This window comes from Giraffa tippelskirchi, chromosome 3 (assembly GCF_054371585.1).
Source record: "Giraffa tippelskirchi isolate mGirTip1 chromosome 3, T2T-mGirTip1v1.2.pri, whole genome shotgun sequence".
Lineage (NCBI taxonomy): Eukaryota > Metazoa > Chordata > Mammalia > Artiodactyla > Giraffidae > Giraffa > Giraffa tippelskirchi.
Genome location: NC_137277.1, coordinates 53373431 through 53398127, shown reverse-complemented (window position 1 = coordinate 53398127; position 24697 = coordinate 53373431). Strand labels below are relative to the sequence as shown.

The following is a 24697-nucleotide window of genomic DNA, read 5'->3' as shown; positions in this document are numbered from 1 at the left end:
CTTATTAGCCCTAACAGTTGAATTGCTTGTCTCTCCAAATAAAAATGGCGATGGTGGTATAGTACCTTGAGTGCACAAATTCATCTTTTAAAGAGTGGCATTTTATCTGTTTTGAAATATACTCTTTTCAGCCAATGCTTTGCTCAAGACCATTTACCCAAGGTGGAAAGAAAACAGGAGCCTATGAGGAGGGAACCGGGCAAAGGTAAGTATAATCCTGTGTGCCTAATCAACCAGCTGGTGAACTTTTAGACAAAGAGAAATAAAGCTGACATCAGATGGGACCAAATTCTATGGGATCCATAAGGATAACGGCCTGTCTGATCAATAAATGACAATACAGCAAGAGCTGTGCTGATAAAAAAAGAGAGGGCCATTTTAAACATGGAAATAGCTGGGAGATAGGGGAGTAATATTTCAGTCCTTTCTCAGGGTCAAAAGAAAAAATGAGTGTTAAGTTTTCTTAGAAGTTGAAGAAAAAGACCCAACAAAGCAGCACTAATATAGAGATTTTATTTAAATTGTATTTAATTTTTACAGCACATTGCATGTTTGTCACAACGCAACTGCACAGTTTGGATTTTTTGGCCACATCATGTCACTGACACCCACAAGAGCTCTGAAAGGAGTATTTGATGAATACATCTGAGCCAAGAGCCCAGAGTCTCTCTCCAAGGCCATGCAGTATGTTCATTGATGGGACAGTCCCTCAAAACAGCCATTCAAAGTAGACAGATACAGTCTCCTCAAATGTCGCCAATCGAAGTGCAATGAAAGTTGAGTTAATTAAAAAGCCACTCACAACTGGCAGTAAATTGTAATGACTGAGAAAATGCTTATTTTACGTATCGGAGACAAGGAATAGTTTGTTACTTTTTCAATGAATTCAGGAATTTCCCAGACACAAAATCTCCATTATTCAACTCCATTTAAATGAAAAAAAGTTCTGCTAGACTGACCTAGATACACCAAAACCTTTTAGGTTACATCCATGGCAAGTATAAAAAGCACAGATGCTTCTCTGCAGGGCTGAAGAAAAGGTCAGGACAAATAACAGTTCTTGTTCTAAATGCAGATGCTAGGTATTTTCAAAGGAAAAAAAATTTTTCCAGGAAGCAACATGAACAAGTAGCAGTTAGACAGCTACCATAGTTTTAAAACAGGCTGAGCCTAAGTGTAATTTACCTTCTACACCAATGAATCAAGGAAAACATATAAGGAAATCCTAGTGGTTTCATTATAAGTCAAGGAGACTGTATCTGTCCTAACCACTGTACATGGCTAATATCACTGTATCTTTTGGTTAAGTGCCACTGGTACATATTAAGATGAAAATAAACAAACAAACAAAAACAATGTTTGGTCCAAATGGACACGTTTTCTCTCCCAATTTTGGTATCAAGGCTTTATTCTCTTCTTCTGTTTGGGTTCCATTGTTAAGTGCACAGAAATAGACAGCAGCATTTGTACCGAAACCCTCACATACCCAACAGCGTATTCTAGGAGGTAAAAACCAAATGCTAAATTCTACCCTCAAGGTGTCAAGTGTTCAGGATAAGAAGCAGTGTGACCCAGAGGAGGCAGCAGCCAAGGGAAAGACAACATGTGGGAAGTGGGTAATGGAACAAAAACCAAAAAAAAAAACCACGTTGTTTTATTTTCATGCCAGGAGAGGATCAAGGTGTAGCTCCTGTGTTAGCACCAGGACAACTAGGAAACGTCAGGCGCAAAGGGTAGGGCACAATCAGCGAATATTTCACAAGGATAATTTCTGCTTTTCCCTTCTCATTCTTCACAGTGCTTACCTCCAGAGCTGCCACTGAATAACAAAGACTACTGCCTTCACAGCTCCAAATAACTGATTTCTGCCAGGACACATCAGCAGAGTTTTCCTCTGCTCCCGAAAAGGTCCCACTCCCTAAAACTGTCCCCCTAAACTGAATGTTCACTGATGCTGGCTGATGAGCCAAGTGAAAAATACAGCAAAACCTCCACTAGCTGGACCAGTCTTTAAAACCAAACTCCACAGAAAGACAGAACTAATTCAACTAGAGGGAGTGCCTCTAAAGACTGAGCCTTCATGCACAGACACAGAGCACAGAGGTACAGGGTATAGTTCATTTCAAATAGGATAGGAATTCCTATCTTATATACTATGATCTGCTTTTTTCAAGGTGGAGGAGAGATGGAGCTGGTTATCACTTGGAGTTTGGTTATACTTATGCCTTTCTATTGCTGTTTAGGGCACGCATCACCAGGCAGTATCTATGAAATCATCATCTTGTGACCCCAGGAAAAAGAAACTGGAGTCACCAACTCAACGTTAAGCTTCCAGACTCTGGGTCTGGATCAGGACCATTATCCCCAAGGTGAGGGTCTCACCAGGAAAGGACTCCCACCAAATTGGAATTCCTCTGCTCCAGTCTCATGGTACCAAGGAGGATTTCTCAAGACTGTATCTTTGAGCTCTGTGAGTTCATGAGCCACACCAAGGAACCTTCAAAAACTACACCTGAAGCACATCCTCCCTTCAAACCTGCTAAAATTGGACAGGTCTTCTCCTCTGGCATTCAACTGGAAGCTGTAGCAATGGGTTTCTTCAGATGTTGGCTCATGAGTTCCCTGGCCCGAGATACTTGGATATGTTCGTAACATGAGTTACAGACGAGAACTGGGTCATAGAGTTGTTGATCAGGAATGGGCAACTTCAGGTGGCAGCAGCCAGCACAAAATACATTTCCACAATTTCTGCCAAAGCACAAAGAAGGAAGAGTTCATCAGAGATGCCGACATACTGAGAATGAATGATACTCTAAAAGGCCTTAAGTGAGTAAATAAAAAGGAAAGTTGGGGAAAAAAAAAACTAGTTCCTATAAAGGTATCTCCGTTTTCAGATTAACTCAATTTAGTTCATATCTACGTCCCTCTCTATGGCTTTACAAGCCCTACTGGATCACATAAAACATCTTACCTGCAATGGTGTCTGCGTTTGGCCAACCAGAATTCACAGTCACAATTATAGCAATGTGATGCCATGTGGTCTGGAACCCAGCGAGTCACCTAACAGAGGGCAAAAGGAAAAATTCCAGCAACACTGCAGCAAGGAAAGCATCCTGGAAGAAAAGGACAAGGTCTAGGTGGCTACTACTTGCCTACAGAGAGTCATCTGGGGGAGAACACGTCACTCGTCTCTGAAAATTATGAGAACTCCCTACTTTGCAGAAGGACCTGCTACGTATTTGCCTGGACGTACCTCAGTCTCTTTCTTATCAACAGGTTCCCAGCTTGCTTCTGAAAGGCAGTCGTCACTGTGATCAGAGCCAAAATCTTCTGTATCACTGCCATCTGACTCCTTCAAACACGTCTAAAGAAAAAGCCAAGGCATTACCACCATCACCTTCATCATCTCTAACATTTATTGTTCACTATGTCAGGCACTGTTTCTAAGTACATCACATGCAGGAACTTATTTAATTCCTGACAATCTTATAAATGTATGCTATTATTATCCCCACTTTTACAAATAAGGAAATTAACCCACAGAGGGAGTTAAGAGCTGATAGGCAGTAAATGTGGGATTTGGACCTAGCATTCTGGCTTCAGACCCATGCTCTTAACCAACATGCTCCATCACAGTATGGAAAGAGTATTTCTCCTGTTACATTCTAAACCAGGAGTTTGCAAGCTCTGGCCCACAGGCCAAACTGGCCCACTGCCTGCTTCTGTAAATCAGGTTTCACTGGAAGACAGCCACACTCAATTCATTAACACATGGTCGTTATGGCTGCTTCTGCGCTATGACAGAAGAGCCTAGTAGCTGTAAAGAGACGATACGTCTCTCAGGGCCTAAATTATTTACTATCTGGCCCTTTACCAAACAAATCTGCTGATTCCTGTTCTAAACCATCACTCTAAACAGTAAGAAAGAAGCTGTTAGCCCTGACCAACGCACCAGCAGAGAAGTGCTCAGCAGGTAATTGGGAATGTTCTAAGCTTCTTCCAAGAAGCTGAGGATTGCTGTGCCTTGTCGTCTCTCACCTGGCTTATTCCAAAAGGTCCTAACCAGCCTCCCTGGTTTTCAACTGCTTCATCCACTTGACACACTGGTGCTAGGGTAGTACTCTTTTCAGTACTCTTTTTTTTTTTTTTTGGAGGGGGGCAAGCCGTGCCTTTAGTTTCCTGACCAGGGATGGAATCCAGGCCCCCTGCGTTGGGAACTCAGAATCTTAACCACTGGACTGCCAGGGAAGTCCCTCTGGGGCAGTACTCTGATCATATGACTCACTAGCCAAAACTTTTACTGCCCTGAAGGTAGAATCCACACAAAACCAGCTCTCAAGCTGAGCTTTCTAATCCCTTTCCACTTCCCAATATCACCTCCCACCACAGTACCAACTCCCTCCCTCACAGTCCCAGCACAAGTGTGCACGCATGCACACACATGTGCAAACACACACACACACCCCTTTATTCAAGCCACATCCCTGGAATACCTCCATGCTTCTGCAAATGGTGTTCCTTTTTCACTGTGTGGCTAAAAGTGACCCATTCTTCAGCCCTCGGCTCAAGCGCTGTCTTCTTAGGAGAGCCTTCCCTGGCCTTTGAGTCCCCTTGGGCCCCCGACACCTGATGCTTCCGACAATCATGTCACTTAAGAACTGCGTTCTAATGATAGGCTTGACTCTCCCAATAGACTGTGAGCTCCCTGAGAGCAGAGCAAGGTCTCTCATCCTACAGCCCAACCCCCTAACTCAGTGGCACACAGCAAGTACCCAGTGAACGGCGGTGGGGCGGGTGAAAGGCTGGATGGGGGGCAAGCCGTGAGTACTCACAAAGTCATCCTCATAGTCCATGGGGGGCTCCGCTGGAGGGGCGCAGCAGTGGCGGATATCCAGCCTCATCTGAAGCTCACGCACTTGTCGACGGAGCTGCTCCACCTCCTGCTTGTACCCCGCTTCAATCTGCCGTAACCTGTGCTGGATCACATCCGTGGGAAAAGGGAGTCCGTCGTCGTCCAGGTAGAGAGGAGGCACTGGAGAAGGGCAGCTCAGGGGGACGGGCTTCATGCTGGGGACCTGCTTTGGGTGACCGGACAGCCACATCCGGTTGTTTTTTCCACCTGGACCAGTACAGTGTCCATTAGAATGACTAGCACAGACCGGCGACTTCACCCCTTCTCTCTGAGCCCACTGGCCCCCAAAGCAGGGCCCTGGTGCCCGCATCTGCTTACTGCTCGCCCTCTTGCTACAACAGCCGTAGGAAAGCAGCCGTCGAGGGGTGGTCTCCCCACTGGGGAGTGAAGTCACCATCCCGTGGAAGCTGTCCCAGTTGGACCCTAAGAAAGAGAATTCGCTGATCTGGCTCTGAGAAATCTGCTTTCGGGCCAATTCCAATGGCACTTTTCCAAAGCGGGGGCTCTCCAGTAACTGCCCGCTCCTGTGACTCCCTCTCCTGCCTGCGTCTTCTCCCCCGTGACTAGTGTCCAGCACAGAACTAGGCGGCTCCTGGTGGGTGACACTGGCTGCAGACCCCGGGGGGTCCTGGTTGAGAACATCAGCGCTGGGGTCTGGAGGAGTTTGGCAGGTAGCACTCGGTGGGTTGCAGAGGGTGCCCAGACCATGATCTGGGGCTCGTCTGGAGGGCACGCCCAGCACAGAGTCCAGCTGGGCCTGCTGAGGGGCACCTGGGCGGGGGCTATGGGAGGACTCAGCAAAGTCACCGGTTCCTTCACGCTTGTCCGAGACAACTTTAGAGAGTGCGTGGATAGCTGCTTTTTCGGGACAGTGTTCAGGTGGCTCCTCTGTGCCATCCGAAGTCCTATCCAGCTCGTCCTGGGCAGGAGGGCCTGGAGCTGGGGCCTGAGACTCTGCGAGGGCTTTGATCTCAGGATCAGAAGTGCTGCTCTTTGTTTCCTGGGGCACTGCGGCACCGAGCGGTTTGTCACCTGGAGAACCGTTTCTGTGACTCTTGAAAGGTTTATTGCTCAAGTAGTCTTTCTGGCTGCCGGGCAGTGAGGGAGGAACCGCCATCTCCCCTATAGCCTGCTGGGGACCTCCAGCCCCAGACTCCACGAAGGCGGTCTGTGATGCCTCAGGATTGCCATGCCAGGGCTCCAGGCCTGCTCTGGCCTCCTGACAGTGGTTATTCAGGTTGGGGTCACTGGATGTGCGCGTCAGGGGGCTGCTTGTGTCACAGGCAGAAAGAAGATCATCCATAGATCTTGTTTTAGGTAATCTGCAAAGACAACACACCACCTCCAGGTCAGGAACTGAGAGCTACCTCCAACAGACAGAATTGGGTCATCAAAGCAATCAAACCCAGAGTTCACAAGAAATAACATTTAAGATTACAAATAACCAATGTTCAGGTTTCCCTGGCCGTCCAGTGGTTAAGAATCTGCCTGTCAAGACGGGTCACAGGTTCGATCCCTGATGCAGGCAGAGCCCACACGCCACGGGCAACTAAAGCCCGTGCACCCCAACTCCTGAGCCCGTGTGCCTAGAGTCTGTGCTCTGCAACGAGAGGAGCCACTGCGATGAGAAGACCCTCCGCAGCCAAAAAGTAACATAAATAAATAAATCTTTAAAAAAAAAATACAAATAGTCAAAGCTCACTGCAAAAGTCTGCTCTGGGGCTTCTCTGGCAGTGGTTAAGATGCCACACTTCCACTCCCAGAGGTGCATGTTCGATCCTTGGTCAGGGAACTAAGATTCTGCATGCCACAGAGCATGACCAAAAAAAAAGTAAAAAGTCTGCTCTGCAAAAGAGGAAGACTTGAACCCCATCCTCAGGAACCCAACCCAGGCTTTGTCCTCAGTTTTCATCAGTCTTTCCTCAGTCTCCCTTGACTCCTCAACCAATCCCATGACCTCAGCTGCCTTCTAAGCTGACGCCTTCCAATCTACCCTTCCAGCCAGGAATACAACTCGGCCTCAAACCTTACATGCAACCGCCCCTATTACACACAGCAAGACAGAAAGATGGTAGGTCCTGGAGCTGAATGATACTGGTTCTGACCCTGATTAGATACATGACTACAAGTGAGCTATTTAACCTCTCAGACACTTGGTTTCTCTCCTCTATAAAATGACAATAAATTACCTTGCCGAGAGGCTATGAGGATTCAAAGTATAGGCAACCAACCACAACTTATTAAGGATTCACTCATGACCTCATTTTTATAACCTTCCTTATTATAAATTATCCCTCCATCACAGCACTGACCAGCATGGCTTTTTACAACCATTTAGCAGCAGCGTACTCCTCCGAGGCCCAAGTCACCATGGAAACTTCCCCAGTATACAGTTCTAGAGACGTTCATGTACACCAAATGGGCAACTAACATTTTCAAGAATAACTGCCCTCAGCCTGGATGGGAGGGGAGTTTGCAGGAGAACGGATACATGTGTATGTATGGCTGGGTCCCTATGCTGTCCACCTGAAACTATCACAACAGTGTTAATCGGCTATACTCCAATATAAAATAAAAAGTTGAAAAAAAAAAAGAATGATCACCCTAATTTTTAGTACAGTTCTATAAAGTGTTCAGAGCAACAAAACTGAGGAAAATTTGCCAGGAAACTGGAGACTTTGCTGGACTTTTTCAGAGGCCTCACTCAGCCAAGCCCACACTGAAAAATCCCTCAAACACAGTTACAATAGAGCTGATTTTTTTTTTTAATGTTTGGTTTTTGAAAATTATTAATACTTCTGTAAAAGTATTCTTGTGTTTTATTTTACTCTGTGATCAATTTTGACTGCTGTGTGTCCGTGTGGTTAACAGATTCCAAGAAGTCAATAACAACATTATGATCATAGCCTTTGTCCCACAGTCCAAGCATGAATCTCAGCCTTGCAACTTTTTAGTTTTTTTCTTTGTTTTACTTTTTATTATGAAACTTTCAAACACACAAAAGAAGTATAAAGTATGAAGGATTCCAATGTACTCTTTAGCCAGACTCAACAATAGCAACAGCCTGCTGTCCTCCACAGCTGAGTCCTGTGTGCTCCAAAGGTCTAGCTCCAAAGGTCTAATTAATAATGAGGGGAGCAAGAACGATGTCTGAGGAGTTTGGAATCACAAGAGAACCTATCCAGTGAATGCGGTCAGGGACAGCTACGCAGAGAGGGCAGAATCTGAGCTGGGGATGGAAGAATGTGTTGGACTTTAATGGAAGAAGAGGAAAGAGAGCAGGATGTTTTTGATTTAGGGAAAGGTAGAACCGAAGGTGAGTCAGGTCAGCTGTGAGAGAAACCATTTCCTTTAAAACCCTTATCCATGAAATCCAACTCCACCTTGAACTGCCTACAGCACACCTCCTCTTTGTTGTCAAGATATTTCAGTCCCAACCTGCATGTATCTCTTCCATCTCTGAACTGACTCATCTTCTCAACTTTACAGTGTCTACGTGCAGGCGTGCTCACTCGCTCAGTCGTGTCCAACTCTTTGTGATCCCATGACTGTAGCCCGCCAGGCTCCTCTGTCCATGGAATTTTCCAGGCAAAAATACTGGAGTGGGTTGTCATTTCCTTCTCCAGAGGATCTTCCTGACCCAGGGATCAAACCTGCATCTCCTGCATTGCAGGCAGATTCTTTATCACTGAGCCACCTGGGAAGCCCCTCAGTTTCTACAGATGGTACTAATATCCTCCTGGTTTCTAAGCTCAGAGATTTGGGACCTGACTTTGGTCTCTTAACTCGTCACTTCCACCTTCCAACATTCAGTCAACACCACAGACTGCTAATGACTTCTCAACAACATCTGAATTTAGTTCTCTTTTCCAAGGGCTCTTCCCTTCATATCTGAATTACAACAGTGCTGGCTGGCCTCCGTGCTTCCAACTACCCTGCTCACTGGTTAATTCTCGAAAAATCCCTTTGTTACCAGGTCACAATGACTTACTACTGACACCTGAATCAAAATAAATTCCTCAGTATAAAAGCCCTCAAGGAACTATCCTGTTTCTTTCTATTCCTCAAAATACCCCTTCCCAGGTTTTCTCTGGTGGTCCAGAATCCACCTTCCAATGCAGGGGACTTGGGTTCCATCCCTGCTCAGGGAACTAAGATCCCACATGCCTCGGGGCAACTAAGCCTGTGCACTGCAACTACTGAGCCCACGCCTCCACTAGAGAGAAGCCTGTGTGCTGCATCGAAGACCCTCCATGCTGCATCTAAGACCCAACACAGCCAAAGGTAAAGAGAGAAATAGTTTTTAAAAAATGCCCCTTTCCAATCCCTGCCAGCTCCAGCTGTTGTTTGGTGGTTCTTCTTTTTAAAAGAAATTCTCTCTCATGTGTCCTATTCTTTTGGACCCCTCTCTACTAACCTTGTTACCAAGCTTATAACTCCCTTTATTCCATTCACTTGTTCATTTAAGTATTTACTAAAGCACCTATTATGTTCCAGGCCCTGAGCCAGGTACTAGGGACACTAAAAAGCCATGGTTCCTGGGACTTCCCTGGTGGTCCAGGGGCTAAGACTCCATGCTGCCAGTGCTGGGGCCCTGGGTTCAAATCTTGGTCAGGGAGCTAGATCCCACATGCTGCAACTAAGACCAGGTATAGGCAAATAAATAAATATAAAAATAAATAAGCAAATAAACTTAAACCAAAAAAAGCCATGGTTCCTGCTTGGTCTTCCACAAAAACCTGCATCAACAGTCGCCAAATGACCCCTTTCTTACTTCCCATTTCTCTAATGGCTTTGAACAAGACACTTTCTATTTATTCACCTAGATGCTAACTTAGAACTGTCCTCCAGCTTTATTACCCTTATCTCACAGTTTTTTAAAAGTATCTTAAATAGGATCAATATCTTCTATGTCTTTGGTACAGACTGTAAAACCTAGTACAGTCCTAGGCAGCTTGTAGGTATTTAAGAAACATTTATTGATTTGAAAAATTAGATATTGACTTACGGCAATGGTTGTTAAATGGGTCACAGAATGTGCTGAGAATCTGATAAAAAGTTGTGGCCCCTCTCCTGGAAAAGGAAACTTATGAACTGGTACCCCAATTCTGCATAGTTTGTGGAAGAAGAATATCACAGAATTCCTGAAGCTTATCCATAGGCCCCTGACAATGGACTCAGTTCCAAAGACCTAAAATTTATAGCTTAGGAGGTTGGGGATTTTGTTTTCCTTTATAATATTCAACCAATTATGTAAGTTATAATGTTAAAAACCTTCCACCAGTAAACAAAGATAAAAATTTGAAATGCACATATCCTTTGGACCCAGTATAACACTAGCATAAATGCAAGGTATGCGGTAACACTACTGTTTAAAAAATGGTTTAGATGGTAAATATTGTGTGTGTGTGTGTGTGTGTGTGCGCGCACATGCGCTCAATCATATCCGACTCTGCGACCCCATGGACTGTGGCCCACCAGGCTCCTCTGTCCATAGAATTTTCCAGGCAAGAATACTGGAGTGGGTTGCCATTTCCTTCTCCAAGGGATCTTCCCCACCCAGGGTCGAACCCATGTCTCTTGCATCTCCTGCACTACCAGGCAGGTTCTTTACCAGCTGAGCTATGGGGGAAGAAAATATTGTGTGTATTGTACCAAAAAAATTTTCAAAGATATATTAAGTAAAACACCCCCTATAATGATTAAAAAATGGAAATCACTTAAATGATCAATTGGAAATTGGTTATGTAAATTTCAATACACTCTACTTTTCAACTTACGCAGCCACTAAAATCAATAAAGCAGCTTTATATGTGCTATTATGGGTTGACATCCTGACGCACACTGGGGAAAACAATTTTCAGAACAATGTGAAAAATACGGTCATTGTATATTAAAAAACATTTCTATATGACAGTGTGGATATGTCTGTGTGGAGATAAACATCTGGGAGGCACCAAAGTGCCAACAGTGAACACCTGTGGGGACAAGGAACAGGGGGAGAGGACTGTCATTTTCTACTTTTATATTGTTTGGCTTAAAAAAAAAAAAAGAACAGATATTACTCTTATAATTTAACCAATCTCCATTCTACTTCCCCCCGGATAGTCAGCCAGAATGTAACTTTAATTTTTATGTCTCCCTTTAAATTCTGAGGGAGTGATGTGAAGGCCGGTCCCCTTCGGGGAACCCATTTCCCTCAGAGCCAGATGCTGCTGGAAGCTCTGGACACAGCAAAGCTTATTACTAAGATAGCAAGCTCCGCATTTCTTCTATCAGTTAATATAAATCAGGACCATTCCCACAAGCCTTCCTGAAACAATCCTTTTAGTTCTGTTCGCCTCTCCCCTAGGTGTGTCACAAAGTTTGATGGCAGCTTGGAAAAAAGGTAACCACTCTTAAGAGAGGGCCTTGAGAACATACAGAGTGCCCTCCAAGCTAGCTACCAGCCCTGAGCCAAGTTCTGCCTTCAAATGACTCAAGAAGTTAGAGTACCTCATAAAAGGAAGAGAACAGTGTGCAGGCAAGACACAAAGCAGCCAATGCCTTCGTAGTGGAGAGGGGAGAGGAGCCCCTCTTACCTGTCCAGAGAACGGCCGGAGAACTCCTGGCTCTGAGCCACTGGGGAGAGGTAGAGGTCCATGCTCTCCTCCCCAAGTGTGCACGGAGATGCCGCTGGCAGATACACGGCTGTCCAGAGGTGCAGCGCCCGGACGTGACACACGGGATGCAGGACCTAGGGAAGCAGCCCCGTACTCGGGTTCTGTGAGATGTCTCGAGTCCCCCTTCCTTCCTAAGCCTCTGGGTCCTTGTTCTTCCCGCTGCCTCAGGACAGCACCCCCCAGGCCCCCGAGATGCACCTGGGGGTTAAGGGTCAGGACTCACCATTTCTGAGCCAGGCGTGTAGAGGAAGTTGTGGAAGTTCTTGTTGCCAGCTCGCAGAAGGGCCCACACGGAGCAGGTCCGCTTGTAGATGTTGCGCTTCTCTCGCTCACAGGGGTTGTTGGCCAGGAAGGTGCCGTAGAGGCAGGAGTACGTGTGCTGTACCAGCTTCACCTAGACAGTGGGACAGTTGGCACCGGGCGAGGCCGCCGGCTCCCGCCCTGGCCTCGGGTGCGCCACTTACCAGGAACGCCTCGTTAAACTCGAACAGGCAGGGAAACTGCTTGAGCAGCTGGTGGACGGAGTCGAGCCACTGCAGGAACACGGGGCACTGCTCGTTCTGGTCTTCGGCATTCTCCTGGTGGCCACAGCGGTCTCCGAACTTGTGCCCGAAATCCAGCCAGTCAGATTCCACTAACACCTGGAAACCCTGCAACCAAGAGGGGGTTCAACCAGAGGGCCTCTCTGGGAAGGCCACGGTGCTCCCCGCCAGGGATGCCCAAAGCAGGGCAGCTGGCAGCTTCAGAGAAGAACGGGCCTAAACCTGGAAGAGGACTCTGAGCCACCCATGTCCTCCAGGGAAAGATTCCCAGGCAGATTCAGGGGGCTCAGTACCTCCCCAAACTCCCTTCCTCCTGCTCTTTCCCACCCAACCCCTCTCAATACCTCCAGCGTCCTGTAATATGGGTCCAGGAGAATCTTGGCCAGCGCAACAATCTGTGGCGTGCGGTCCCAGCCGTCTGAGCAGTGCACCAGCACGGGCCGGCCCTCCCGGTCCACCGTGTTAGCCACGAGCACGGCCGCCTTCAGCATCACCGACAGGTGCTGCAGCCACTTGGTGCTCTCCAGAGCCGACAACCAGCTATGCAAGAGCAGAGGTCACATCTGTCACTAAGGGGGCCAAGGCTGCAACAGTCTCTCTGCCAGCTCCGGCCCCCTACACCTTAACAAAATCTCCCGCGAGAGCTGAAGCCAAGAGGTCTAGCCCAGGGCCCTCCTGCCAAGAGACATCTAGCCAGAAGGTAGGGAAGACAGAACCTACGGCCAACGAGACACTCTGCAGATCAACACAGGATCTGGGAAGCATCACAAGTGCATCCAGCCACTTTGCCTCCCCAGTTCTCTGTGTTCTTGGAGGACAACTTATTCAAACAAAAGGAACCCAGTGTCCTGTAGCCGCGCCAAAGTGTTGGCTGAGAAACGGAAGAAGCATTCTTGGAACTGGCCCACCGCACCCAGGCCCTGGAGTTCTGATACCTCACAACTCCCATCTCCCCACCGGATCTTCCCAGCACGAGAAGCACTGGGTATGGGATGAAGCTGGAGGGTGGATGGAATCGGAGCTGGGCACACCTACTTGCTGGGATCCGGCATCTGGCTACACACAGCACGGAGGTACTGGAAGCTGTTCCGGATGGCGTGGATGTTGGCCATTCCCATGAACACGACCTCACAGTTGGGGTAGTACTCTGCACACACATGAAGAAAGCAGAGCGTGAGAGGACATCCTGGAAACAGGCCCCAGGACAGGAGTGGACCCAGTGGGCGAAGCTCCCATGGCAGGGCAGGCCACTCCAGGTTGGAACTCAGTGTAGCCTGGAAATCTAAATACCCTTTTATCTCTCAAGTGCCATACAGTAATAGTGGGAACAACACCACGAATGACAATGATGCCTAAGTACGACTAGTAATGACAAGGTACAGTAAATCCTCAACCAACAGCAGCTGCTCTGGGCCAGGAACTTTATACATGTAACCTAACCGTCCAACAACTTTGTGAGGGATGTTCCACCCCCATTTTGCAGATGGGAAAAGAAAACTCATTCAGCACAGTCACAGCCAGTGAGTAGAGTCCTGATCCCAGGCCAGGTTTGTTTGGCTCTTCCCCCAAGGCCCCAGCACCCAGGCTGGCTGCGGACGCTGAGGTAACAGCAGTACCTTCGCACTCACAACCTCCGCCCTTGGCCCTGTTGGCCACCGCCGCCGTGTAGGATCGGGCATCCAGGATCAGCAGCTTCTGGGGGGCAGCCGTGCTGCTCTCTACTCCGGAGCATGCCGTCAGGGAGGAGTCTGAATACACACACGGTAGGGGGAAGACCCTGGGTCGGTCAGCTGCCCAGGAGCACCCTGCCCCAGCCACTCCCTTTCACAAGACCCCTCACACCACCGCCCCCGCCTCCCAAAAGGCAGGAACCCAGATGTCCTGTATGTTGTCTGCTTCTTCTTCCCCTCGCCCTGGGGTCTCCCTGGGAGCTCAGGAGGCCAAGGTAGGGGCCTACTCCCCAGGGGTAGCCAGCACCACCCACACCTTACCAAAGTCAGTGTCACATGCCTCGCTGGCATCACTATTGCCGGTGCTGAGGGAGCCCCCAGTGGTCCTTGGCCCGGGGTCCAGGGCACAGGCTTTAGCGATGGATGTGACCAAGTACTCGTCATCAGCATTGCGCCAGCCCCACCAGCTGATCTCGGGCTGGCTGCAGCGGGCAATGGCAGCCCCATTGCGTAGGTGTCTGACAAAACAGAAGAAACCATCATGCCCTTGGCGTTCACAGCCCCCAGAGGCCTACTGCTGAGTGCCCAGGGGGCCAGGCTGAGGTCTCCAGAGCCAGCGGGGACCACCTGATCATCCAGGCCACAATAAGAGGAACCAAAAGCCCTTAACATCTCTTGAGGGCTTTACAGCGTACAAAGCATCGTCACATACATGTCTCAGATGTGCTGTGGATTCCCACAGTGACACTGACTCATCACGTCTACACAGCCCCTGCTCCAGGCAGAAACACCCCGCAGGGGAACAAGCCCGAGCCCAGAGCATGAGCAGCTCCAAACCTCCTGGCTACTACCTGCCTCGCAAATGTTTTCTGGTGTAGAACCAGGCAATAAAGTTTCAGTTTTGGGAGTCACAGCCAGTCCCTGTCACATATTCTTGTGTTTTCTTTTTTAAAATAATCCTTTAAAAATGTAAAAATCATTCATAGTTCACAGGCTATACATATAATAAGCTACAGGCCAGTTTGGTTCACAGGCCATGGTTTACCAACCCATTTTAATGCAGTATTTCTCTCTCTCTCTCTCTCACACACACACACACACACACACACGTCCTCAAAAAAAAGCAAAGAAAAAAGCAAGTGCATAAATTTCCCAAAAGCCTCATCCTTAGGAGAAAAAAACAAAGCAGCTTTTCTTATAAAATTATTTCACAGCCACTTCCTGAAGAGTGTCAACTCCCAGTTAACCACACTACAGCAGACCTCCACCTCGGACTCTCTTCACTGCACCAAGAACGTCTCGCTGACGCCTCGGTCCCCACTGCCTCACCTATACACAACCACAGGGATCCGCTTCCAGGAGCGGAAGGAAGCCACGTTCTCCAGCTCTTTATCTGTGATCCATACGGGAACCAGCAGCTTCTGGGGGTAACTGGGGCACAACCTGCGAAAAGACCAGAGTGGGTCATGGAGCTTGATGAGAGACCTGTGATCACAAGGTCCCCGGGGACGGCTCTGTGGGGAGAGGCACCAGGAGCCCTCCGCCCTCACGGAGCCAGGAGCTGTGGCCACCCTTCTCTACCCACCGGGGAGGAGGTCTGGGTCCGGACTGGGGTTTGGGTTCCCCGCCCCGCAGCCCTCTCACTTGTAGTTGCTGTTGATGTGCGAGACCCTCCAGACATTCTGCAGGTCAAAGCCCATCCTCGCCAGCTCGGCCTCCTGCCGACATCGTATGTGCTCGCCTGCAACACAGCCCCGCGCCTGTCAGAATCCGAGGGCCCGGGGCCAAGGGAGAGGAGCAGGAGACAAGGAGTGTCCCACAGAGGGCTGCTGGGCCTCACCTGGCTGACACAGGTGGGTGTGCTGGTCCTCCTCAGTCAGCCCCAGGCACCAGGCATGGTAGGCAAAGGCAAAGAGGTCCTCAGGCTTGGCAGGTCTCGCTGTGGCCCGGCTTAACCGCGACAGCCACTCTTGGCACTGCTTGAACGTGGAGAAGTGGCACCTGCCAGGCAAGAAGCCACGAAGTGAGGCAAGAGGCGAGTGTGTGCAGGGGCCAGGAGGGCCAAAGACCCAGCCGCAGGAAGGTGTGGGGAGAGGAGACTGCAAAGCGGGAGCTAAGGCCTGAGGACCCTGGGGAGGACCAGGGACACTGGCCAATACCCAAGGGATGCTGTCATAGGGTGATAATTCTCTTCCCAAGAACTCCTGTTTTTGAGACGTAAGAATCCCCTCTAGTGGAGCCTGACTACTTCTCATATCAAATCCAAATGCTATCAAATCTGGCCTTGGGGGACTTCCCTGCCTTCCAATGCAGGAGGTGTGGGTTCGATCCCTGGTCAGAGAGCTAAGATCCCACATGCTTCATGGCCCAAACCCAAAACATAAAAATGAAACCATATTGTAATAAAAATCAACAAAGTCTTTAAAAATAAAAAAAGTTTTAAAACTCTGGCCCTGGATGTCTGCTACCCTTTGTATTACCTCCCACAACTCCCCAGCACAAGCCTTCTGTTTCAGGGAGGAACTCCTATCTCCTGGTGTTTTCACTTCCACTTAGTAATATCTTCTCTCAGCCTAGTCATGTCCCCCAGATACTCTGAAGACAGCTGCAGGCCCACCTCTTCCTTGAGGCCTTCCCAGCCTAACTCATTCCACAGACCCCTTCCTCTGTTATTCTTAATGTGCTGGGAGTATTAAACAGTAAATTTTCCCAGAGCCTACTTGAGCTGGAGGGTTTTGCACAAAAGACTGACATGGTCTGATTATAGAATCACTCTGGCTGCTGTGCTGAGAGGAGATGGAAGACCTTCTCGCACAGATTAAGTCTTCCTTCAGCAACTAGACTTTAATCTCCCTGAAGGGAAGGGCAATGCGAATTCCTGTTCTGAATGCCAACAGTCCTGAGCGCACAGCAGGCTCTAAACTAGGCATCCTTTTCTTAAAAAATTAATTTCTATTGGAGTATAATTGATTTACAATGCTATGTTAGTTTCAGGTGTACAGCAAAGTGAATCAGTTATACACATATCCAGTCTTTTTTAGATTCTATTCTCATATAGGTCGTTACAGAGTATTTACTAGAGTTCCCTGTGCTAGAGAGTAGGTTCTTATCAGTTTTATTATCCTTTTAATAACCCTTGGAGTCATCTCTCTTTCTCTCATATCCAATCTGTCAGCAAATCCTGTCATCTCTACCTTCAAAAATATGACCACTTCTCACCATTTTGTTTGCTACCAACCTGGACCAGCCGTCATGACCTCCCACCTGGAGTAACTGCAACAGATTCTTAATTAGTCTCCCAGCTTCTGCCCTAGCTTTTGCCCCCATCCTGCTTCCATCTCCTCTCAATACAGCAGCCAGAGTGATTCCATAATCAGAGCACATCATTCCTTTGTGCAAAACCCTCCAGTGGTTCTTTCACTTCCCTCAAGTAAAAGCCCATCATTATGACAGCCTGACACCCTTCTGACCTCTCTGATCTTGTATCCCTCTATCCTAACCCACGTGCACTCCACCCTAGCCACGCTAGCCTCCTTGCCATTGTGCCAGGTTCCTACCCGCCTCAGGGCCTTTGCATGCACTGGTCCTTCTGTCTGGCACACACTTCTCCCAAATACTCACAGGTCACTTTCTTCAGGTCTCAAATGTCACCTTTTCATTGCATCCATTCTCTGATCATTTTGTTTAAAGCTACAACCTTCACCCCATAGCCCTCCATATCCCCTTTCCCTGCTGTACTTTTTACCTTTACATTACTTCCCTGATAGCTCAGTTGGTAAAGAATCTGCCTGCAATGCAGAAGACCCTGGTTTGATTCCTGGGTCAGGAAGATTCCCCTGGAGAAGGCATAGGCTACCCACTCCAGTATTCTGGCCTGGAGAATTCCATGGATTGTACAGTTCACGGGGTTGCAGAGTCAGACACAACTGACCGACTTTCACTACCATTTAATATATTCTGCCACTGCTGCTGTTTAGTCACTAAGTTGTGTCCAATTCTTTTGCGACTCCGTGGACTGTAGCCCACCAAATTCCTCTGTCCATGGCATTTCCCAGGCAAGAATAGTGGAGTGGGTTGCCATTTACTTCTCCAGGGGATCTTCCCGACACAGAGATAGAACCCACGTCTCCTTCTTGGCAGGTGGATTCTTTACCACTGAGCCACCTGGAAAGGCAACATATTTTACTCACTTAATATTTACCACTCATATCTCCCCACTGGAATGCAAGCTCTGTGAGGGCAGAAAATTATGTTTATTTGTTCCCTGCTATATCCCTAGAGCTTAGAACAGTCTGGCATAGAGTGCTCAGTAAATTCATGTTACATGGATAAATAAATGAGCCAACAACAATGTGAGTGTTTTTTTTTTCTTTTTAAAAATTATTTACTTATTTGGTCATGCTGGGTCTTAGTTGTGGCATCTGGGATCTAGTTCCCAGACCAGGGATCAAACCCAGGCCTCCTGCATTGAGAGCTCAGAGTCTTAACCACTGGACCACCAGGAAAATCCCAATGTGAGAGCTCTGTGCCAGGTAACACCCTAGGTGCTCTTGGGTGCATCATCTCATTTAACCCTTATGAAAACCCCGTGGGTATTATCCTCATTTCTTTAGTCAAGACACTGTGGGTCAGAAAGTTGATTCTGCCAATTCAGACAGGGTTTTCACTGTTTCTTCCAAATGGGAAAGGGGAGGCAGTATTTTTCCCTTCTCGCTCCAGAGAAACCCTGCAGCAGGAGGTCTCAACAAGATTAAGGTAAGAGCACCTGAGTGAGGCCCCGTCATTCTCACCTCACCACTTTGGAGTCCTTGCAGGCGATGTGCAGCTGGAACATATCCCGGCTCTCCACGCTGTCAATCATCCGGAGGGGGACCTGGAGCGGAAGGGCAGACTGGTGCTCAGATCCCCCTGTTCCACGTCACTCCTTACCCACCTCTGCCCAGAGGCTGACGTTATCAACAAAAGGAAGGAAACCGAGGGCCTGCTAAGGGCCTGGTAACTGTGCTGGGTCCTCCACAAACTTGACCCCAATTAAAAATCAGCAGAAACCACAAGGCAGGTATTTTCACCCTGTATTATTAAGGAGGAAATTGCACCTCAGCTGAGTGATTGATCAAGGTCACACAGCTGGTAAGTGGCACTCTTCCAACCAAGTCACTGTGCCCGTAGAAGGACCAGCAACAGAATGAAGGAAAGAGAGAAGGAGGGGGGAGTGACAGAGATAGAAAGACAGACCTTCCGCTAGGAGACAGTAAGAAAAAGAAGGGAACCCCAACTCTTTGGAGATACGATCAAGTGGAACACTGACGCAGTCCCACCCCGAATTTCACAGGGATTGTGGCTTGGGTGTGGGAGAACAAGACGGGAACTCACGTTGATGACAGAGTCCTTGAACTTGATATGCAGCCGGTAGTTGGAGATGGCAATGAGGGCATCAGCTGCGCGGCCCAGGAACTCCACTCCCTCGCCCTGCAGTACTGTGAAGGGCACCTGCCAGGGGGCAGCGGGACCTCAGTCCAGAAATGAGTCACCCTTTCACTCCCCTCTCCAACCCTTGATTTGTAGGACTCCCTCTGGAAAAGCTGGGCCAAGGCAGGACAAGAGTCTTCTCCATGGTAACAGCACCAGGCAACAGCCATACAGGAAAGCTCTCGCCTTCCCTGGGGCCCAAGGCTCCACAACAGACAGACAGACTCCCCTCCCTCCAGAGACCCAGGAGCAGGAAGCCAGAGCTCCCAAACCAGATCCCCTTGGAGATATTTGGAGGTGGGGAGAGGAAAGGGAGGGTGTCTTCTGAACCCGGCAGGGAGCTCTACCCACCTTGGGCCCCCAGCTCTTCCTTACCTGAAGATTTTCCTCCTCTTTCACTAGTTCCTTGGGAGGGAACAGATCCTTGGCTTGGATGTACTCCAGGCTGGGGGGCCCCTCCTCACCCTGTGGGGAAGGCCTCAGCCCTAAGTCATCAGGCTCCACCTGGCCCATCAGGCCTCATTCTGCTCCCCTCCCCACAATAAACCCACACACACCCCTTAAAAAGGTTCTGGTCTCCAGAGGAGGGAAGAGAGGCCCAGCTTGGTGTGTGAGGAGTGAATTGGAGGGGGAACTCAAGCCTCTTAAGCCTAAGACAAGAGTAAGGTCCACAGAGTCACTGGGAATCTGTGCTCCCCCAGGAGGGAGTCTCCTGTAGAGCCCAAACCAAGGAGAGGAAATAAAGCAAAAGAAAGGCGAATTGGAAGGGTAAGACAGAAGTAGGAAATGGGAAGTGCTGCCCTGAGGAATAGGAACCAGGTGTGCAAGCTGGTCACAGAGACAGGAGGGGACACAGGCCGCCCAGACCACTCCACTGAGGCTTCAATCTGGTGGGTGAAGGAGACAAAGAGGAGGGAGGCGCGGGATACAGGCCCATGCCTCTAGAGGGCCTTCACGGATGCTTTCAAAAGGATGTGTTTTGGAGCAGAGTTTCCTTTCCAGTTAGGCCCTCACTGCTAATAAGCCCCCACCACCTGCCAAGCAACCTGCTCCGCCTGACGATCTGAGGGGAATTCCTGAGGAATCCCACAGCAAGCAGAAGTAACTCCTTTCCCAGCCACCAGGGAGGGCAGGGAGAGGAGGGGATCCAGGAGCCTGGGAGGAACCAGGAGACCCAAGGAGGGAGAGAGGAAGCCAGGCAGTCATGGGGGAGGGAGGTGTGTGTGGGGGGAACGGTGAGGAGGGGAGGGGTGGGAACATCTGAGCGGACAGATGGGAGAAGCTGGGAAGGAGCATTAAGCCAAAGGAGGAGGAGGGGAGGGCGGGGAATGATGCAGAGGTACGGAGGCCCGCAGAGGCAAGTGGCAGGGAAGATGGAGAAGAGAGGCTGTCTGGGGGACAGTCAAGGAGAAAAGACTGGCGCGTCAGGTGAGGGGTGGAGTGGTGGAAAGGGGAGGGGACCAGAGCCAGGGAGACAGCTCAGACATCCTGTGCTCCCCAACCAGCCCCTGAACATCCCAGAAGGCCTACTGGCCACATCCCACACCCCCAAGCAAGGATGCGGCGGAAGGGACCACGACCGAGAGGCGGAGGTAAAGGAGGTACTCGCGCAGGGCGGGGCCTCAAGCTCTGCAGTCAAGGGCAGCGGCCTCAGGGCCAAGATGGGTCACAGAATTCCCATCCCCGGCCTTCGGCAATCCTCGGCAACCAAAGATGAAAGCAAGTCCAGTAAAGAAAAGGGGTAACATCCTCTCTCTTTGCCAGGGCCCTTGGGAAGGGGGATGGGCTGAAATTCGGAATCTCGAGGGCTGGCCCTGGGCGGGGCTGCGAGTGCAGCCGGCGACGGGGCCCGGGGGTGCCACCCCCCCCCGCAGGCGGGGCAGGCACTTACGAAACAGCTGAGCATGGAGCAGGAGACGCGGGCGGTCAGGCTCATGGTCGCAGGCGGTCTGGGCCAGCGCACATGTCCCCGGAGCCGCTGCGCTGCCCGCCCGTCCCGGGCGCCCGCCGCATCCCGGCTGCGGGGCAGGCCAGGTGCACCCGCGGCGGCCAGGAGGCGAGCGCGGGCGACGGGGCTCGGCGCGTCTCCCGCGCGCCTCTCCCCTCCGCTCCACAATGGAGCGAACCCAGCTCCGCCCTCGCTCACGAGCGCGGAAGGGAGGGGAGCCCCGCGAGGGGAGCGCCCGACCGCGCGGCGCGAGGAGGGCGGGGGAGGGGCGGGGCAGGGAGGCGTGGGGAGGGAGGGGCGGAGCGGCCCGGGCCCCGCCCACAGCCCCGGCTCCTCCCTCCCCACCGCCCCGCGGCGTAGGAGCGCGTCCTGGCGGGGGGGGGGGGGGCTTCTGGGGTCTCTCAGGAACCGGGGCTGAGCGACTGCGCCCCCATCCCCCGGACGGCGTGGGAGGGGACAGCGAGGCCGCCTACATCTTTTCATTCCCCTTCTTCCCAAGTGAGCCACCCCACACCCCTCTTTCACACGTCCGTCCCCACGCCCTCCCCTCCTCTTTGAGCCCCCCCAAATCCTGCTGTGAGTCCCAAGATGGAGCTCACCTCCCTCCGCCGCGGGCCCTTTCCAGTTTCTAGGCTTCCTTCCTTTCCCTCCAAAACCACCACTCACCATTCCCCGGTCCATCGGTGTCTTCCAATCCCCGGACCTCACTAATCCCACTCCCCTTTTGCCCCTTAGAATGGACACAGGTCTAATGACAGTTGGGTCACTGCACACTCCTGAAAGGGAAATTCTCGGGGTTTTTTATTCTAAGGCCCCTGCCTAGCTCTAGTCCTTCAGCGCCACTTCTCCTCTTGTTTCACATCCTGTGTCTTCTGGGTAAGATAGTCCTAAGAAATCTTAGACTAGAAAAGAGAAGAGAGCTGGAACTATGGACCACAGAAGCTATGCAAACACAAAACTCAAAACCCAAGGGTAGGGGAATGGAGGCAGTTGGGTAGAGGGCCAGAGAATAAGGGCAGTGATAAGACGCTTGAAATGTCACTGAGAGTCACAGGAGGAACTGTTTGAAACCCTACACTTCCAGTGCCTGGTAGCTTTCAGAAACCAGGGCTTTTGTTTGGGTTTTGGTCTTGGGGGAAGGGAGGAATAGAAGAAACCTGACACTTTATTAAGCATCTACTATGAGCCAGACATGTTTCAAACATTATCTGGCTAAAACCATTCAACTCTGAAAGAATTTTGTGAGACTTGAGGCTTACAGAGAAAGTCAGTTCACCTGAAGTATTTAAGTGGTGGTGCTAAGATTCAAAATTAGACCGGGCTGACTTGTTTCATGGTATCACAGAGGAGAAAAAGGACAGGGTCTATCAGTGGGTGGGGGCCAGGACCAGCAGGCTTTCTGAGAAGAGACCAGAACAATACTATACACACCACACACCCACATGTCTATGAAGGGAAAAGAGCAAGTCCTCTCATTACCTGAATGCTTTGACCTGTCCCTAAGCACTGGGGACACGTGAAAGAACTAAAGAGATACAGCCAGAGTGAGGGCCTAGTCTGAACCTGGGCCTGCAGCTCTCCACTCCCTTCTCATCTCACTACTTCCTCCTCCCAGCTCTCAGGGATGAAGGGGTTCCTTGTATTTGGGGTGAAAGAAAGGCAGTTACAGTTAGTGGAAAATGTATGGGATCATTACAAAACACACACACACACGGCCCCCAGTGATATTCTGGGCACCCTGAGGGAGCTTCAGTCAGCTGCTGCCTATGGTAGCTTAATGGAGAGCAGCACTCTGGAGCTAGAGAAGTCCCACAGTTTTAGAGGAGTCACTCCTGATGCAGCACCCACAATATTTCAGCGACTCAGTAGGAACTACAAGGATCTTGATATAAAGGAGGTCTAACTTTTCAGACCAAAGCAGAGAGCTTCATCCAAGGACCAGGAGAAGCGAGACAAGGGCCAATATGAAGAACTAAGGGAGACAGTGGTGGTGTGGGGAAAGCATGTCAGAGCACGTGCAGAAAAAGACTTCCAGAGGCCTCCCCTCCCAGTGCTGTGTATCAGCTGATGTTTTGCAACCCAAGAAGCCCTAATTTATCTCCAGGGCAGATGAACCTGTTTAGTTGCTGAACAGAGTTGCCTGGAGCTCAAGGTCCAGGAAGGGCGGGCAGCTTCACGGAGAAAGACACCAGGATTACAGAAAACACCACAGTCTGAGGAAAAAGTACTCACCATTCTACCGTGGTGAGGGTCCTGGCTGCCTGCTTCTCACTGTAAGGAGACAAGAGAAACATATGAGTCAAGAGCATGGTTAACATCACCACAGAATCAACAAATGCCACACAACTACTCCCGAACTTCCCCACAACTCTTATCTGCCTCCCCCACAGAAAATCCCCAGCCTCTCCACAAGTCAGCATGCCAGACAGAGGCAATGGGAGCTACATGGAGAGAAAGCAACAAGTGACTCTGCAGGGCATGAAGACAGCCACAAAGTCCTGGAGCAGGACTCAAGAGTCTTGATTCCCAATCCCAGAAAGAGAACTAAAATGCTCCAAACCCCGTTCTTTGTGGGAAAGCACAAGAACTGCCCGCTCTGAAGAGACAGTGGATGCCCAACCAGGGCTCACTGCTGACCCTAGTGGGAACATGAATCCACAAGAGCACTCTGCCAGCCTCTGAGTTTGGGAGCAGCACCCACCTGACCTGTTTACTGGGAGCAGAGTCCAGAGCAGAGGCCAAGAGGGAGGGGACCACAACCTGTGATCAGAAGGCAGCAGAGCTGGACATGTCCCTCTGAGAGCACTTGACACCAAATGAGGTGCAGGTTAGTGGGAGGAGGCCACACAACAGGGACAGAATCAGGCAAGTGCAGGCCTCAGAGTCAGTACCTGTCAAGTGGGCCCAAGCAACAGGAATGTCAGGATGGGCCTCCTTGGCCCACTTAGGGAGCCACTGAGGGAACCAGGCCCAGGTTTCACTGACAGTTTTCTTCATGCCTGCTATCCGAGCTCAGGGGGCAGTCCAGCAGTACCCCGAAGAAGGCTGTGTGGATATGTCTCCATCCGTGGCCCTCCCCACCTCCGTGGTCACAGCTCACCCTTCCTCATGGAGGCGGCAAGTCAGGGGTTGCTGCCTCACCGCCCACTGGCAAGCAGCCTCAGAGAAAGCGAGGGAGAGAAAGGGCAGGCCTGGGAGGCCCACAGTGTCCGGACCTCGGGGATCTGGTCACGGGGTGGGGTGACGGGTCAGGCTGACAGGGGAGCCCAGGCGCCCAGGGTTTAGGGGCGGAGCCTAGATTCGGAGGCGGAGCCCCGAATGACAGAAGGCGGGGCTCACGAAAGCCGGTGGGGCCGGGGCGGGGCGGGGCCGGGCAAGACGCGGTGGTTGCGGTTCCCAGACCGGCAGTGCACGGGGCACTGTGACTCACCCAGCCGGCGTCCGCCCGACCCTCCGGAGGCCGCGCTCTCGCCACTTCCGTCTCCCGCAGCCGC

At 50.4% G+C, this 24697-nt stretch overlaps 1 protein-coding gene across 10 annotated transcripts; it reads right to left on the bottom strand.

Moving 5' to 3' along the window:
- Positions 1 to 497: 497 nt before the first annotated feature.
- MTMR4 (myotubularin related protein 4) lies at positions 498 to 24697 on the bottom strand. Of its 10 annotated transcripts, none has more exons than XM_081585167.1 (20): positions 24095 to 24697; positions 23905 to 24008; positions 23436 to 23474; positions 19631 to 19720; positions 19160 to 19276; positions 18577 to 18659; positions 15627 to 15787; positions 15431 to 15527; positions 15116 to 15229; positions 14108 to 14304; positions 13733 to 13864; positions 13152 to 13263; positions 12461 to 12656; positions 12039 to 12224; positions 11798 to 11968; positions 11494 to 11648; positions 4833 to 6234; positions 3254 to 3364; positions 2972 to 3060; positions 498 to 2748 (listed from the first exon to the last, which is right to left on the bottom strand). In XM_081585167.1, exons 3-20 carry the CDS (start codon positions 23436 to 23438, stop codon positions 2571 to 2573), a joined length of 3594 nt encoding a protein of 1197 aa, XP_081441293.1. In that variant the 5' UTR covers positions 23439 to 23474; positions 23905 to 24008; positions 24095 to 24697; the 3' UTR covers positions 498 to 2570. The 10 variants fall into 10 exon arrangements, 7 of the variants coding, with proteins under 7 accessions (XP_081441293.1, XP_081441294.1, XP_081441292.1 ...); XM_081585168.1 differs by having other exon boundaries at positions 23905 to 23963; XR_014080739.1 differs by lacking the exon at positions 23905 to 24008 and having other exon boundaries at positions 2972 to 3113.

Bases quoted from the DNA above. Each gene is read 5' to 3' on its own strand.
- MTMR4 (XM_081585163.1), bottom strand. From the start codon at position 21,191: ATGAGCCTGACCGCCCGCGTCTCCTGCTCCATGCTCAGCTGTTTC. The intron at 18,660-19,159 runs GTGAGTTCCCGT...CTTCCGCTCCAG, and splicing joins TCAAGGACTCTGTCATCAAC to GTCCCCCTCCGGATGATTGA. The intron at 15,230-15,430 runs GTGAGAGGGCTG...GTCTTTTCGCAG, and splicing joins CACATCAACAGCAACTACAA to GTTGTGCCCCAGTTACCCCC.